This window comes from Oncorhynchus tshawytscha, linkage group LG08 (genome assembly GCF_018296145.1).
Source record: "Oncorhynchus tshawytscha isolate Ot180627B linkage group LG08, Otsh_v2.0, whole genome shotgun sequence".
Lineage (NCBI taxonomy): Eukaryota > Metazoa > Chordata > Actinopteri > Salmoniformes > Salmonidae > Oncorhynchus > Oncorhynchus tshawytscha.
Window position 1 is genome coordinate 21258926 of NC_056436.1, and position 18055 is coordinate 21276980.

The window sequence follows — 18055 nt, forward strand, 5'->3', positions numbered from 1 at the left end:
AAGGACCCCGGAACAAAATACCACCCTCTGAGTTCCAAATTGACACAGCTTCTGTGCCACAAATTGATGAGGGGTTACGTGTTCACACTTACAATTTGCCCAGCCAACCTCCTCCACAGACCTCAGCAACCTTTGCACATGAAGCAACATTTAAGAGGAAAGAAGAAAACAAGACCAGGAGGGAGCAGACAGGACAGAGAGAACATGACAATACAAAACAATGGTCAGTCACGTAAACATTTAGGAACAGGGCGCACGAGAGAGCGCATCAGCAATCACGTTTTCAGTCCCCCGGATGTGCCGCACATCGAGATGGAATGATTGTAAAAATAAACACCATCGCATTATCCTCTGGTTTGGACACATCATGGACCTCAAAAAAGTGAGGGGGTTATGGTCGGTGTAGACCACAATAGGTCCTACCCCCGACCTGACATACACTTCGAAGTGTTGTAGCGCCCAAATGAGTGCTAGCGCTTCCTTTTCAATGACCGAATAGTTCAACTGATAATGGTTAAACTTTTTGGAAAAGAAACTAACAGGCCTCTCAACCCCAGACACATCTGCTTGGAGTAAAACTGCACCTGCCCCCACATGACTAGCATCCACCTGCAAGGTAAATGACAAATCCACGCGAGGAGCAGCCAGCACCAGAGTTGAGGTAAGCAACCTCTTTGCATCTTCAAAAGCCTGTTGACAACGAGTAGACCAAATGTAAACAGCCTTAGCTTTCAGCATATCTGTCAAGGGAGCGACCACAGTAGAGAAGTTATTACAAAAACTATGGTAATAACCAATCATGCCCAAGAAACGCATTAGTTCCTTTTTAGTAGTTGGTGGTGGAAAAGCATCAATAGCCACCACTTTAGCCCGAACAGGACGCACTTCACCCTGCCCAACCACTTTTCCAAGGTATGTAACGGTCGCCTGAGCAAACTCACATTTAGCCAGATTGATGGTGAGGCGACCCGCAGCCAGACGTTCAAACAAGGCTTGAATACGGGACAGATGTTCTTCCCAAGTATCTGCATATATCACTACATCGTCCAGATAAACAGCGCACCCGGTCAGACCGGCGACAACCCTGTTCATAAGTTGCTGAAAAGTGGCAGGTGCATTACGCAGACCGAAACTCATAACCGAATAAGAGTACAGACCAAAGGGTGTAATAAAGGCAGAGATTTCACGTGCCCTAGTCGTCAGTGGCACCTGCCAATAGCCTTTTAACAGGTCAAATTTGCTCACAACCTTAGCTGCACCGACTTGATCAACACAGTCCTCCATCCGAGGAAGAGGAAATGAATCTGGCTTTGTGACACTGTTTACCTTACGGTAGTCCGTACAAAAACGGTTTGTTCCATCCGGTTTACTGACCAAGATACAGGGAGAAGCCCAACTGGAGAAAGGCTCTGCTATCTTACTCTCCAGCATGTACTTGACCTCAGCAAGTAGTTTCTCTGAAGAAACTCTATAGAACCGCTGACGAATGGGGTCAGCATCTCCAATGTCAATATCATGTTCTATTAAGTTTGTACGTGTAGGTGTATCAACAAACACACCTGGAAATCTCTGAATCAGACCAACCATCTCTTTCCGCCCATCAACAGGTAGGTGAGTGAGAAGACTGTCTAAAATATCCAGTGTTTCTGAATTGTTCAATCTACCCTGCAATATACAATCGTCAGGACCAGGAACATCTTCCTCCTCATGCACAGATCTAGCACGACAAGAACCCAAGGAAACAACAGTATCAGCCAAAAGAACAGGTTTTATACCGTCCTCTGTAGAATACCGTCCTTCAGTCTCAGAGGAACGTGCATAATAGGGTTTTAACAGATTTACATGGCACATTTCCAGTCATCCTGGAGAACTGATAAAAGTCCACGCACCCTATGTCCAAACACAAGGTCATTTGGACTGAAACCCGTGCTCTCCTGTGAAACCTCCCTAGCGGCTAACAGTAACCAAGGCAACCCCTCCTCCCAATCCTTATCCATCTCAGTACAATAAGCTCTCAACAAAGACTTAAGTGTTTGATGGAAACGTTCCAGTGCTCCTTGACTTTGCGTGTGATAGGCGCTAGACAAATTGTGTTTAATATGGAGCTGTTGAAGAACCTGACTAACCAGATTAGAGGTGAAATTAGATCCTTGATCACTCTGAATGACCTTAGGGATTCCAAACAATGAGAGAAACTGAGTCAAAGCTTTTAACACAGATTTAGTCGTGATAGATCGGAGAGGATAGGCAGCTGGAAACCTAGTGGTCTGACACATCACAGTGAACAGGTAACTGCTACCATTTTTAGAACGAGGCAGAGGACCCACACAGTCAATAATCAGATACTCAAAAGGTTGGCTGAGTACAGGAATAGGAAACAATGGTACCGGTTTAATAGCTTGATTAGGCTTACCAGTTAATTGACAGGTGTGACAAGTTTTGATAAAATCAGAAACATCCCTCTTTAATCTAGGCCAAAAGAAATGTCTTAATATGCGATTGTAGGTTTTCCTCACCCCCCACCCTCCAGCAACGTCGCTGTGAGAAGTTTCCAACACCAACTCACGAAGCTTAACTGGTACAACAACCTGACTAATTGCCTCCCCCAGAAAACAACTATCATGAGACACCCACTTTCTCATCAGGACATCCTCTTGGAGAAAATAGCCATGGGCGACATCTCCCAACTGTTCAACAGGCACAATTTGGTCACGCAACTCTTCCAACGTGGGGTCATCCCGTTGCGCATTGATTAGATCTGAGCGGGTTACAGATAACGGGATAACATTTACTTACTTCTTTGTATTATTATCATTAGTCGGCGCAGTGACCAGTTCGCCACGGCTCATAGAATGTGTCACTGCACACGCAGAGAACACCTCTGGGAAACTCTGTACACTCTCGTCAGGAATCCCAACAAATGACGGCTTAGTGGAAACCACCAGAGATGGAAACACGACAGGCCATACACGCTCACCAGCCAAGTTATTCCCAAGGATAACGTCGATACCCTCAATAGGCAACGAAGGACGCACCCCCACAACAACTTCACCCTTCACCAGCCCAAAATCCAACATCAGTTTATGCAATGGAACTGACAGAGTGTTCAAACCTATTCCCCTAATTAGAACACTATTCCCCGAATCAGTCTCAGCAGAAAAGGGTAAGAGACTCCAACACAAATGATGCAGAGGCACCTGTGTCTCTCAGGATCTTCACTGGCACTAGGTCTTTACTTCCTAACATAGACACAAAACCTTCCGTAATGAAAGGTAAAGAGTCTGGATCAATATGGACTTTCACATTCTCCTGGGCCTGAGGAAATGAGTCATGAGTGAACTGATGTGGAACAGGTGCAGCTAACGCGGTAGGCTTAGATTTAGCGTAAGCACCCTTGAGACCTGAGAAGTGGACATTTGTTTTTCCAATGACCTGAACCTTGACAGTAGTGACACTCCTGCCCAAAGTCAGCTTTACCATGGGAGTCAGGCTCAACCCTAGTTGAATAGAACTCTGCGCGTGAACCAAAGTATCTCGGGCGGTGAGCGAAGCCCAAATCTATCAGAACGCCCCCACTCTTTCCGCATGCGGGGCTCTGCAAAGACACTTTTGTGAGTCAACACATACTCGTCCGCCAAAACCGCAGCCTCAGCGACATTCTTTACTTTCTGTTCGTTAATGTACGTGGCAATACGATCAGGTATTGTGTCCTTAAATTGCTCTAACATAATCAGATCACACAGCCCTTGGAAAGTCACAACTGCAGAGGCGGAACACCAGCGATTAAACTGTAAAGATAATTGTCAAATCAAATCAAATCAAATCAAATTTTATTTGTCACATACACATGGTTAGCAGATGTTAATGCGAGTGTAGCGAAATGCTTGTGCTTCTAGTTCCGACAATGCAGTAATAACGAACAAGTAATCTAACTAACAATTCCAAAAAACTACTGTCTTATAGACAGTGTAAGGGGATAAAGAATATGTACATAAGGATATATGAATGAGTGATGGTACAGAGCAGCATAGGCAAGATACAGTAGATGATATCGAGTACAGTATATACATATGAGATGAGTATGTAAACCAAGTGGCATGGTTAAAGTGGCTAGTGATACATGTATTACATGTAGTCGATGATATAGAGTACAGTATATACGTATGCATATGAGATGAATAATGTAGGGTAAGTAACATTATATAAGGTAGCATTGTTTAAAGTGGCTAGTGATATATTTACATCATTTCCCATCAATTCCCATGATTAAAGTGGCTGGAGTTGAGTCAGTGTCATTGACAGTGTGTTGGCAGCAGCCACTCAATGTTAGTGGTGGCTGTTTAACAGTCTGATGGCCTTGAGATAGAAGCTGTTTTTCAGTCTCTCGGTCCCAGCTTTGATGCACCTGTACTGACCTCGCCTTCTGGATGACAGCGGGGTAAACAGGCAGTGGCTCGGGTGGTTGATGTCCTTGATGATCTTTATGGCCTTCCTGTAGCATCGGGTGGTGTAGGTGTCCTGGAGGGCAGGTAGTTTGCCCCCGGTGATGCGTTGTGCAGACCTCACTACCCTCTGGAGAGCCTTACGGTTGAGGGCGGTGCAGTTGCCATACCAGGCGGTGATACAGCCCGCCAGGATGCTCTCGATTGTGCATCTGTAGAAGTTTGTGAGTGCTTTTGGTGACAAGCCGAATTTCTTCAGCCTCCTGAGGTTGAAGAGGCGCTGCTGCGCCTTCTTCACGATGCTGTCTGTGTGAGTGGATCAATTCAGTTTGTCTGTGATGTGTATGCCGAGGAACTTAAAACTTGCTACCCTCTCCACTACTGTTCCATCGATGTGGATGGGGGTGTTCCCTCTGCTGTTTCCTGAAGTCCACAATCATCTCCTTAGTTTTGTTGACGTTGAGTGTGAGGTTATTTTCCTGACACCACACTCCGAGGGCCCTCACCTCCTCCCTGTAGGCCGTCTCGTCGTTGTTGGTAATCAAGCCTACCACTGTTGTGTCGTCCGCAAACTTGATGATTGAGTTGGAGGCGTGCGTGGCCACGCAGTCGTGGGTGAACAGGGAGTACAGGAGAGGGCTCAGAACGCACCCTTGTGGGGCCCCAGTTGAGGATCAGCGGGGAGGAGATGTTGTTGCCTACCCTCACCACCTGGGGGCAGCCCGTCAGGAAGTCCAGTACCCAGTTGCACAGGGCGGGGTCGAGACCCAGGTCTCGAGCTTGATGACGAGCTTGGAGGGTACTATGGTGTTAAATGCCGAGCTGTAGTCGATGAACAGCATTCTCACATAGGTATTCCTCTTGTCCAGATGGGTTAGGGCAGTGTGCAGTGTGGTTGAGATTGCATCGTCTGTGGACCTATTTGGGCGGTAAGCAAATTGGAGTGGGTCTAGGGTGTCAGGTAGGGTGGAGGTGATATGGTCCTTGACTAGTCTCTCAAAGCACTTCATGATGACGGATGTGAGTGCTACGGGGCGGTAGTCGTTTAGCTCAGTTACCTTAGCTTTCTTGGGAACAGGAACAATGGTGGCCCTCTTGAAGCATGTGGGAACAGCAGACTGGTATAGGGATTGATTGAATATGTCCGTAAACACACCGGCCAGCTGGTCTGCGCATGCTCTGAGGGCGCGGCTGGGGATGCCGTCTGGGCCTGCAGCCTTGCGAGGGTTAACACGTTTAAATGTCTTACTGGCTGCAGTGAAGGAGACTGCATGTTTTCGTTGCAGACCGTGTCAGTGGCACTGTATTGTCCTCAAAGCGGGCAAAAAAGTTATTTAGTCTGCCTGGGAGCAAGACATCCTGGTCCGTGACTGGGCTGGATTTCTTCCTGTAGTCCGTGATTGACTGTAGACCCTGCCACATGCCTCTTGTGTCTGAGCCGTTGAATTGAGATTCTACTTTGTCTCTGTACTGGCGCTTAGCTTGTTTGATAGCCTTGCAGAGGGAATAGCTGCACTGTTTGTATTCAGTCATGTTACCAGACACCTTGCCCTGATTAAAAGCAGTGGTTCGCGCTTTCAGTTTCACACGAATGCTGCCATCAATCCACGGTTTCTGGTTAGGGAATGTTTTAATCGTTGCTATGGGAACGACTTCTTCAACGCACGTTCTACGTGCAAACTCAACATGAGTCTGCTTATCATCCCTTTTTAAAGTTCTAAATCGTTGGCGGTAAGGCTCAGGGACCAATTCATAAATCTGTAACACAGCTGTTTTAACTTTATCATAACTGGCACTGTCGTGTACACTAAGAGCTGAATATGCTTCCTGCGCTTTACCAGTCAGCACACACTGCAACATTAAAGTGCGTTCAGAATCAGGCCAACTCCTAGCGTCAGCTGTAACGGTTTTCTTGAGTTGAAGGAGAGGCGGACCAAAACGCAGCGTGGTTATTAGTCATGGTTCTTTATTAAAGAAACTATACATGAATAGACTAACAAAACAAGAAATGTGAAAAACCAAAACAGCCCTATCTGGTGCAAACACAGAGACAGGAACAATCACCCACAAAACCCAACACCAAACAGGCTACCTAAATATGGTTCCCAATCAGAGACAATGACTAACACCTGCCTCTGAGAACCATATCAGGCCAAACATAGAAATAGACAAACTAGACATGTAACATAGAATGCCCACTCAGATCACACAAAACATAGAAACATACAAAGCAAACTATGGTCAGGGTGTGACATCAGCAACCCGCTCAAACAACGAAAAGAATGTCTCGGGGTCCCTTTCATTAAACTGAGGCAATAACCGTAAGTTCCCAACAATATCAAATGTCTCTGGGGCACGACCAAAAGAGGAACTACCCCTAGGTAAATCTGGGTCATCTTCCCAAAACAAACTCTCCCCTGAGATCTTTCCTTCCCTAACCAACTCTATACGTTCTTGTTGCAACTTGATTTTAGCACGCTCCATATCTTGTTTAAATGCCAATTCCTTTTCATATTTTACACGATCATGCTCTAGCTTCTCACGATCATGCTCTAGCTTCTCACGATCATGCTCTAGCTTCTCACAATCATGCTCTAGCTTCTCACGATCATGCTCTAGCTTCTCACAATCATGCTCTAGCTTCTCACGATCATGCTCTAGCTTCTCACAATCATGCTCTAGCTTCTCACAATCATGCTCTAGCTTCTCACGATCATGCTCTAGCTTCTCACGATCATGCTCTAGCTTCTCACGATCATGCTCTCTCTTCTCACGATCATGCTCCAGCTGTAACAGAAGCAGTTCTTTCTGCTGTTCAAAAAGAAGGCTACTAGGACTAACCGATGGAATGGCCATTGTAACGTTATGGGGAGACGACAAATCCTCAGCAGAGGCTGGCCCAGTGGTAACTTCAAGAATACCACTCTCCATCAGATTGGCCTTCAATATCACCCTAATAGAATTCTTTAGACGTTTATCACTAATCTCAACCTTGTAGTGTTCAGCGACCTTCAACAGCTGTTCTTTAGTACCTAAATCTAACAATTCCTCCGATGGAAAGCGAATTAACTCATCTACATAAGACGCCATAGTCACACAAAAAGATTCTCGCTCTTCCCCTCTGCTAAGCACACCAGACCACAACCCGAGAATTGACAATCACCCTGAGCACCACAGAAGAGAGATGAGATACGGAGCTTCCCCAAAACCTAAAATAACTCAAGCCTAGTCTTCGTGCGGATTTGCGGTGGGAATTTACGCACTGTAGCCCGCTGGCAAGGAAAAACTCCCCAGCATGCTGGCAAATTCCACCAAGCCACGGATGTGCCCCCGAGACAACTGCTCAGCCCACAGACACCACACAAAAATAACAAACATTAACCATGCCCAACATATTCCAAAAAATGAAACATGTCGCTAAGCCTATCAGGGGTAAAAGGCTATAGCTCCGGGTAGCAAGTTCCACTACCCTACACAAATCTCCCACCGAGGTACACAGCCGATTACTCACCTCAGACTGATGTCCCAACAGAAAGTAGAACAAGAGTTTCCAGGCTAGGCAGGGCCTGGAAACTAACCATTATACTCTCTCCAACGCAGCACACAAACCAAACAACAAAGGCAACCAATACTGGGCCTATCAAACTCAAACACAATATGCAAACCAAACACGTACCTCCACGGTCTCCCAAACCAATAGTTGAAATATCCCGGATGAGCCCCCACTTGTCACAAATCGGCTCAAAGCCCGTAACAAAAGGGAGACAACGTGGAGACCCACTAGCTAAGCCCAACGGACTACTAGAGGGGCACTTGAACATTCATAGAGTCATTCCAAAAAGTGATCAAATTCAACATCTACTCACAGACTCCAACCTTGACTTCCTCTGGCTCTCAGAGACATGGCTCCATAAAACCTCTCCATATGCTGCTGTGATTGTGCCTGGCTACAATGTTTTCAGGAGAGACAGGATTGAAGGAAGAGGAGGGGTGTGATGATTTACATTAAAGAACATATCCGATGTAAACAAATTGAGTGGTCATGTGATAATGAACTAGAATGTATTGGCCTGAATGTTACACTGTCCCCCCAAATGTCTTTTACCCTTATTGGAATGTATAGGCCACCTTCCACCTTGATCAGTTTAATAACATGCTTAGGGAATGTGATTTTGGGAAAGAGGTCATCTTCATGGGAGATTTTAATATTAATAATGAAGACAAGTCTTGTAGGAAAACACTCAAATGGATCACTAATACTTTTGACCTTACACAGCTAGTTAAAGGGCCAACCAGGGTGACTTGTTGCTCTAAACCACAGATTGATTATGTGTTCATTAATAAACCAGAGAGAGTTACTAAATCATTCAATATGGTTACTGGGCTATCTGATCATAATCTGACACTTATAGTCAGAAAGCTGTCTAAGAGCAGGTTTAACCTCTCTACTGTTAGAAAGCCGGATCAACTAAGAATACCTAAGAGTGAATTAAACTATTTTGAAAACGCAATTAAGGGAATTAACTGGAAGGACATCTTGTCCTATACAGACGTGGAAACTGATAGTCAGGTTTTTCAATCCAGACTACAATAAATGGTTTCCTAAAGAAAACCAAATCCAAACCTGGCCAATTGAGCACTTTTTCTTGGCTAAATGGAGAAATCTGGAAATTGATGAAAGAACGAGATTATCCTCTAAAAACAGCCCTAAGATCCAAATTAGAGCATGACAGATGTAGGTTTACCATGCTGAGAAATAAGGTGATGAAAGAAGTCAGAAATAGCAATAGCCTTCAATTCCTACTTTATTGATTCTGTGAGGGTACTGACACAGAACCCCTCCACTGGTTTCTTGGGCTCAGTGCTAGTAAATCACACTCAACCTGTCTTCATCATAAGGGAGGTTTCTGAGTCAAAGGTGAACAAGGTGATTAGCTCACTAAAGAACCCTAAAGCCAAAAATGTGTTTGGGCTGGACTCTACCTTTCTTAAAAACTACAAAGAGTCACTCATAGGCCCCATTACAAGGTCACCAACACATCTATTGGTCTCTGGGTGTTTCCAAGGGTATGGAAGTCGGCCATAATAACGGCCATCTTTAAATCGGGCGACCCTGCTGACGTGAGTAACTACAGGCCCATTAGTATACTACCCGTGGTGTCAAAGGTTGTTGAAAAATGTGTAGCAGAACAACTGATTGCCCACCTCAACAACAGCCCCTTCACATTACACTCCATGCAGTTTAGTCAGAGCAAAACACTCCACAGAAACGGCCAACTGCTTTCTTCTGGAAAATGTGAAGTCCAAGATGGACAAAGGGGGCGTTGTTGGGGCTGTGTTTCTGGACCTAAGGAAAGCTTTTGATACTGTTAACCATGAGATTCTCATCACAAAATTGTCCAAGTTCAACTTTTCCCCCGATGCCTTGAGATGGATGAAATCATACCTTGAAGGCAGAACTCAGTGTGTCAGAGTGAGCAATGAGCTGTCGCCCACTCTTAGCTATGATGTGGGCGTGCCCCAAGAGTCAATACTGGGGCCCCTCCTGTTCAGCCTGTACATTAATGATCTGCCTTCTGTCTGTACTGGGTCTGAAGTTCAAATGTATGCAGATGATACAGTGATATATGTGCATGCAAAGAGCAAACAACAAGCTGCACAAGAACTCACTACTGTAATGGTCCAGGTTACAAAGTGGCTCAGTGACTCGTGTTTGCATCTCAATGTGAAAAAAACTGTTTGCATGTTCTTCACAAAGAGGGCAACAGATGCTACTGAGCCAGATGTCTATGTGTCAGGGGAGAAGCTCCAGGTGGTATCTGATTTTAAGTACCTTGGCATCATACTTGATTCCAACCTCTCTTTTAAAAAGCATGTGAAAAAGGTCATTCAGATAACCAAATTCAACCTAGCTAATTTACGATTAATACGAAATTGTTTGACTACAGAGGTAGCAAAACTGTACTTCAAATCTATGATACTCCCCCACTTAACATACTGCTTGACTAGTTGGGCCCAAGCCTGCTGTACAACATTAAAACCTATTCAGTCTGTCTACAAGCAGGCTCTCAAAGTGCTTGATAGGAAGCACAATAGCCATCATCACTGTTACATCCTCAGAAAGCATGAGCTCCTGAGTTGGGAAAATCTTGTGCAATACACCGACGCATGTCTTGTATTCAAGATCCTAAATCGCCTGGCTCCCCCTCCACTCAGTATTTTTGTTAAACAGAAAACCCAAACATATGGCAGCAGATCCACAAGGTCTGCAATGAGAGGTGACTGTGTAGTTCCCTTAAGGAAAAGCACCTTTAGTAAATCCGCTTTCTCTGTGAGAGCTTCCCATGTCTGGAATAGACTGCCATCAGACACACATAACTGCACCACATATCACACTTTCACAAAATGCATGAAGACATGGCTAAAGGTCAATCAGATTTGTGAACATAATCCCTAGCTGTGTATCTGTTGTCTGTAGCTTGTGAGGTGTGGAAACACTGTTGCTTTTATGAATTTTGTCTTGCTGCTTTTTGTTCTATGTTGCTCTGTCTGTATGCTACGTCTTGCTTGTCCTATGTTGCTCTGCATGTGCTCACTGCTCAATGATTGTCTATATTGTAATTGTTTTTAATAACCTGCCCAGGGACTGCGGTTGAAAATTTGCCGGCTGGCTAAAACCGGCACTTTTACTGAAACATTGATTAATGTGCACTGTCCCTGTAAAAATAAAATAAACTCAAACTCAGATGTGTTCAGATGTAATAAGGGTTAAGGTTAGGGTCCTCTCCAGCATGGCCAGATATCAGCACCCCTTGCTGTGGATGTCTGGTGGGGATCTGACCCGTGCCCTCTGTGCTATAGATCCCGGAGGCGCTGGGGTACGTGCGTCAGGCTCTGCAGCTGCAGGGAGACGACGTGCACTCACTCCACCTGCTGGCGCTGCTGCTGTCGGCTCAGAAACACTACCACGACGCTCTCAACATCATCGAGATGGCCCTCAGCGAGTATCCTGAGAACTTCATGTTAGTCTGGAGTCTGGCCTTTCTCCACAACAGACTCAATGTTATACCCTCTTATTTTGTATATATTAGAATCCTTATTAGCTGTTGCCAAGGCAACCCCTACTCTTCCTGGGGTCCAGGAACAAAACAACACATCACAAGAAAACAATAGTCTACATCGGGGGTATTCCACTCTTACCCTACGAGGTCCGGAGGCTGCTGGTTTTTTGTTCTACCTGATTAATTTCACACACTTGGTGTCCCAGGTCTAAATCAGTCCCTGATTAGTGGAACTGGCTTAGATGTCCAATACATAACAGAAGACACTGTGCGCTATACACATGTGCACTGCTCCACCATTGCAGATGTACAATATAACATTTACAATATTACAACAAAACAATATTACTGTGTGTGTGTGTCTCCACAGAGTTGTTTTAGCTTATTCAACTCATGCATGCTATCACAGAGGCATTCTACAACATTGGCGTTAGCATTTAGACAAACACACCAACCAAAGGATCAGTCAGTGTGCCTCTCTACTCAAAGTGCCACTCTGCTCAATGCCAGCCATCCACACATACACAAAGATCCACTAGGTTATTTTGGCGGCAGAGAGAGAAAGCGATTTCTAATTAATTTTGTATTTTTCGAGTATTTGTTACAGATAGAAATCACAATGCTAGCTATACAGAAGATATCTCTCCTCCTCACCATCTCTTCTGAATCGCCTCTCCTCCTCCCCATCTCCCCCCATCTCCTCTCCTTGTCCCCATCTCCTCTCATCCTCCCCATCTCCTCTCCTCCTTCCCATTTCCTCTCCTTCTCCCCATCTCCTCTTCTCAATCGCCTCTCCTCCCCATCTCCTCTACTCCTCCCCAACTCTTCTCCTCCTCCCATCTCCCCCATCTACTCTCCTCCTCCCCATCTCCTCTCCTCCTTCCCATTTCCTCTACTCCTCCCCATCTCTTCTCCTCCTCCCCATCTCCCCATCTACTCTCCTCCTCCCCATCTCCTCTCCTCCTTCCCATTTCCTCTCCTCCTCCCCATCTCCTCTCTTCCTCCCCATCTCCTCTCCTCCTGATCTCCTTTGCCCCCTCCCAATCTCCTCTCCTCAGTCTCCTCTTCTCAATCTCCTCCTCATCATCTCCTCTTCTCAATCGCCTCTCTTCCTCCCCATCTCCTCTCCTCCTCCCCATTTCCTCTCCTCTTCTCAATCTCCTCCTCCCCATCTCCTCTCCTCCCCATCTCTTCTCCTCCCCTTCTCCTCTCCTCCCCAATCTCCTCTCCTCCTCCCATCCCCTCTCCTCCTTCTCATTTCCTCTCCTCCTCCCATCTCCTCCCCTCCTACCCATCTCTTCGCCTCCTCCCATCTCCTCCACTCCTCCCCATCTCTTCTCCTCCTCCCCATCTCCTCTCCCCCATCTCTCCCCCTCTCCCAAATCCTCTCTCCTCCTTCCCATTTCCTCTCCTCCTCCCCATCTCCTCATCCCCATCTCCTCTCCATCTCCTCTCCCCCAATCTCCTTTGCCCCCTCGCAATCTCCTCTCCTCAATCTCCTCTTCTCAATCTCCTCCTCACCATCTCCTCTTCTCAATCGCCTCTCTTCCTCCCAATTTCCTCTCCTCTTCTCAATCTCCTCCTCACCATCTCCTGTTCTGAATCGCCTCTACTCCTCCCCATCTCCTCTCCTCACCCCCATCTCCCTTCCTCCTCCCCATCTACTCTCCTCATCACCATCTCCTCATCCCCATCTCCTTTTCCCCCCTCCCCATCTCCTCTCCTCCTCCCCATCTACTCTCCCATCTCCTATCTCCTCTTCTCAATCTCCTCCTCCCCATCTCCTCTCCTCCTCTCCGGTGTCTGACACCTCTGTCTCCCTCTCACACCTCTGTCTCTGTGTAATCCTGAGATACTTAAGAGATACCCTGCTCTGTTTGTTTCCAGTGTTTTGAATTTCTCAATTTATAATAGATTTAGCCTGCTGTACCCTCAGGGCACCACAGTGTTGGCTGCTGTACCCTCAGGGCACCACAGTGTTGGCTGCTGTACCCTCAGGGCACCACAGTGTTGGCTGCTGTACCCTCAAGGCACCACAGTGTTGGCTGCTGTACCCTCAGGGCACCACAGTGTTGGCTTCTGTACCCTCAGGGCACCACAGTGTTGGCTGCTGTACCCTCTGAACACCACAGTGCTGGCTGCTGTGCCTCTCTCTCTGCCTTAGCCACTTACACGTTTTTTTCACGTTTTTTTTCACAAGCTTGATTTGAGCTTCAGCTTTCCCTGTGGGAGAGTGGTGTGTGTGTGTGTGTGTGTGTGTGTGTGTGTGTGTGTGTGTGTGTGTGTGTGTGTGTGTGTGTGTGTGTGTGTGTGTGTGTGTGTGTGTGTGTGTGTGTGTGTGTGTGTGTGTGTGTGTGTGTGTGTGTGTGTGCGCATGCCTGTGTGTATGCACTTGTAAAAACATGAGGCTGAGGGTGGATATTGATAATATGTGTGTAAAAAGAGTGTACTGTTATTATTTGTGTGATAACATTGCAGAGAAGATTCAAGGCATGTGGTTTGTTGCACATTCATACAGATAGTACATCCATATCACACACACAGTAGCTGGTACTGTATATTGGGATGAGGAAGAGATGAAAGGTGATGGTAATGTGATGTTTGAATGGGCACTACTTATACTGAACAAAAATATAAACTCAACATGTAAAGTGTTGGTCTCGTGTTTCATGAGCTGAAATAAAAGATCCCAGCAATTTTCCATATGCACAAAAATGTTATTTCTCAAATGTTGTGCATACATTTGTTTACAGTGGCTTGCGAAAGTATTCACCCCCCTTGGCATTTTTCCTATTTTGTTGCCTTACAACCTGGAATTAAATAGATTTGGGGGGGTTGTAACATTTGATTTACACAACATGCTTGCCACTTTGAAGATCATAAATATTTTTTCTTGTGAAACAAACAAGAAATAAGACAAAAAAGCAGAACATTTGAGCATGCATAACTATTCACCCCCCAAAAAATCAATGCTTTGTAGAGCCACCTTTCTCAGCAATTACAGCTGCAAGACTCTTGGGATATGTCTCTATAAGCTTGTCACATCTAGCCACTGGGATGTTTGCCCAGTCTTCAAGGCAAAACTGCTCCAGCTCCTTCAAGTTGGGTGGGTTCTGCTTGTGTAAAGCAATCTTTAAGTCATAACACAGATTCTCAATTGGATTAAGGTCTGGGCTTTGACTAGGCCATTCCAAGACATTTAAATGTTTCTCCTTAAACCACTCGAATGTTGAATTAGCAGTATGCTTAGGATCATCGTCCTGCTGGAAGGTGAACCTCCGTTCAAGTCTCAAATCTTTGGAAGACTGAAACAGGTTTCCCTCAAGAATTTCCCTGTATTTAGCGCCATCCATCGTTCCTTCAATTCTGACCAGTTTCCCAGTCCCCGCCGATGAAAAACATCCCCACTGTCACGCCCTGGTCTTAGTATTTTGTGTTTTCTTTATTTATTTGGTCAGGCCAGGGTGTGACATGGGTTTATTTTGTGGTGTGTTTTGTATTGGGGTTTTTCGTAGGTTTTGGGATTGTGGCTTAGTGGGGTTTTCTAGCATAGTCTATGGCTGTCTGAATTGGTGCTCAATCAGAGGCAGGTGATTATCGTTGTCTCTGATTGGGAACCATATTTAGGCAGCCATATTCTTTGAGTGTTTCGTGGGTGATTGTTCCTGTCTCTGTGTTAGTTGTCACCAGATAGGCTTTCATGTTCCGTTTGTTGTTTTTGTATTGTTCGTGTTCGTCTTCATTAAAGATGTATCGAATTAACCACGCTGCATTTTGGTCCGACTCTCCTTCGACGGAAGAAAACTGTAACACCCACAGCATTTTATTATTTTTTAATTTTAATATTACCTTTATTTAACTAGGCAAGTCAGTTAAGAACAAATTCTTATTTTCAATGACGGCCTAGGAACAGTGGGTTAACTGCCTGTTCAGGGGCAGAACGATAGATTTGTACCTTGTCAGCTCGGGGGTTTGAACTTGCAATTTTCCGGTTACTAGTCCAACTCTCTAACCACTAGGCTACCATGCCGCCCCATAATGATAATGATGCTGCCACCACCATCCTTCACTGTGGGGATGATATTCTCGGGGTGATGAGAGGTGTTGGGTTTGCGCCAGATGTAGTGTTTTCCTTGATGACCAAAAAGCTCAATTTTAATCTCATCTGACCAGAGTACTTTCTTCCATATGTTTGGGGAGTCTCCCACCTGACTTTTGGCAAACAGCAAATGTGTTTTCTTATTTTTTTTCTTTAAGCAATGGCTTTTTTTCTGGCCACTCTTCCATAAAGCCCAGGTCTGTGGAGTGTACGGCTTAAAGTGGTCCTATGGACAGATATTGCAATCTCCGATGTGGAGTTTTGCAGCTCCTTCAGGGTTATCTTTGGCCTCTTTGTTGTCTCTCTGATTAATACCCTCCTTGCTTGGTCTGTGAGTTTTGGTGGGCGGCCCTCTCTTGGCAGGTTTGTTTTGGTGCCATGGATTTAATGGTGCTCCGTGGCATGTTCAAAGTTTCTGATATTTTTTTTATAACCCAACCCTGATCTGTACTTCTCCACAACTTTGTCCCTGACCTGTTTGGAGAGCTCCTTGGTCTTCATGGTGCCGCTTGCTTGGTGGTGCCCCTTGCTTAGTGGTGTTGCAGACTCTGGGGCCTTTCAGAACAGGTATATACATACTGAGATCATGTGACACTTAGATTGCACACAGGTGGACTTTATTTAACTAATTATGTGACTTCTGAAGGTAATTGGTTTTACCAGATCTTATTTAGGGGCTTCATAGCAAAGGGGGTGAATACATATGCACGCAGCAGTTTAGCGTATAAAAAAACCATACATACTTTTTTTTTTTAAACAAGCATTTTTTTTTTCATTTCACTTCACCACTTTGAACTAATTTGTGTATGTCCATTACATGAAATCCAAATAAAAATAAATTTAAATTACAGGTTGTAATGCAACAAAATCGGAAAAATGCCAAGGGGGATGAATCATTTTGCAGGGCACTGTACATCCCTGTTAGAAAGCATTCCTCCTTTGCCAATCCATCTGACAGGTGTGGCATATCAAGTGCTGAGAGGGGAGTGCTGAGGATTATTTATGCCTGTAATAAAGCCCTTTTGTGGGGAAAAACTAATTCTGATTGGCTAGGCTTGGCTCCCAAGTGGATGGGCCTATGCCATTCAAAGTCCACCCTGGTTACGCCCTGCCCAGTCATGATAACCATAGATTAGGGCCTAATGAATTTATTTAAATTGAACTGTAACTCATTAAAATCCCTGAAATGTTTGCATGTGTATTTTTGTTCAGTATAGATTAATAGACTGTCATTTATTTCACTACGCCGCGCTGGGAGGAACACAATAGGCTGGGAGGGAGGAGAGCAGAAGGGTGGATGAGGGGGTTCTATGAATGAGAACTTTATTCTCCCATTAGCTTTTCTCTATCTCTCTGCTCTATCACTCTCTCTCTCTGTTGTGTCTTCCTTTCTTTCTCTATCTCTCTCTCTGCTCAGATTTGCGTTCATCTAGGCTTTCATTAAACACTTCTCTGAGTGGAGAGTTCTTGGTGAATGCACCCCCCACTCCCAGGCATCCTAGAGATTCTAGTACTCCTCATTGAATATGTAGTGTGAGTTTGTAGCAGGGGGAGGATGCTTTCCTCTGTCTGCACCCTCACACTGTTGTCTTCTGTGTTAATGTGCCGAGTCTTTTGTTTTATTGTGTTGTGTTCCTGTGTTTTAAACTGTGCGTTTCCCATGTGTTTGCCTACAGTCTGTTATTCACCAAGGTGAAGCTGGAGACATTGTGTCAAGGACCTGAGGAGGCTCTGCTCACCTGCAAACACATGCTACAGATCTGGAAGTCCTGTTACAACCTCACCAACCCCAGGTACAGTATAGTAGTACCCATTACACTGGTAAAATGTTCTGTCCACTAAATAGAACTGAAATGTGTAAGATGATAGCAGTCAAATATGTTGGACACTATACCATTGCAAGCTGCAGTATTTTAAGCCTCCTTCGGGAATGTTATGCCTCACACACTCAAAATGTAGTCTTTTGGAATGTCAGACAAGAAGGAGTGAGGGAGTCTGGGGCCAAATGTCCATGATCTCAATCTCCTGTGTGAACATTAAGCTCCAACTTTAGCCTCATCTCCTACAAAAGGCTGGTATTAACTATGACAAGAGAGAGCAGCACTGAAAATTGCATATACTCCAGAATGTCATGAAGAGTGATCAGATGAATTACAATTAATTGCAAAGTCCCTCTTTGCCATGCAAATGAACTGAATCCCCAAAAAACATTTCCACTGCATCCACAAAAGGACCAGCTGACATCATGTCAGTGATTCTCTCGTTAACATAGGTGTGAGTGTTGACGAGGACAATGCTGGAGATCACTCTGTCATGCTGATTGAGTTCAAATAACAGACTGGAAGCTTCAAAAGGAGGGTGGTGCTTGGAATCCTTGTTCTTCCTCTGTCAACCATGGTTACCTGCAAGGAAACACGTGCCGTCATCATTGCTTTGCACAAAAAGGCTTCACA

At 45.2% G+C, this 18055-nt stretch overlaps 1 protein-coding gene across 1 annotated transcript in view; it reads left to right on the plus strand.

Moving 5' to 3' along the window:
* The window catches only part of LOC112256798 (tetratricopeptide repeat protein 7B), a 122148-nt gene that overhangs the window by 53835 nt on the left and 50258 nt on the right, over positions 1 to 18055 (plus strand). The window contains exons 15-16 of the mRNA XM_042325330.1: positions 11304 to 11464; positions 17279 to 17395. Coding sequence (XP_042181264.1) covers positions 11304 to 11464; positions 17279 to 17395 — 278 coding nt within the window. The remainder of the gene's footprint in view (positions 1 to 11303; positions 11465 to 17278; positions 17396 to 18055) is intronic.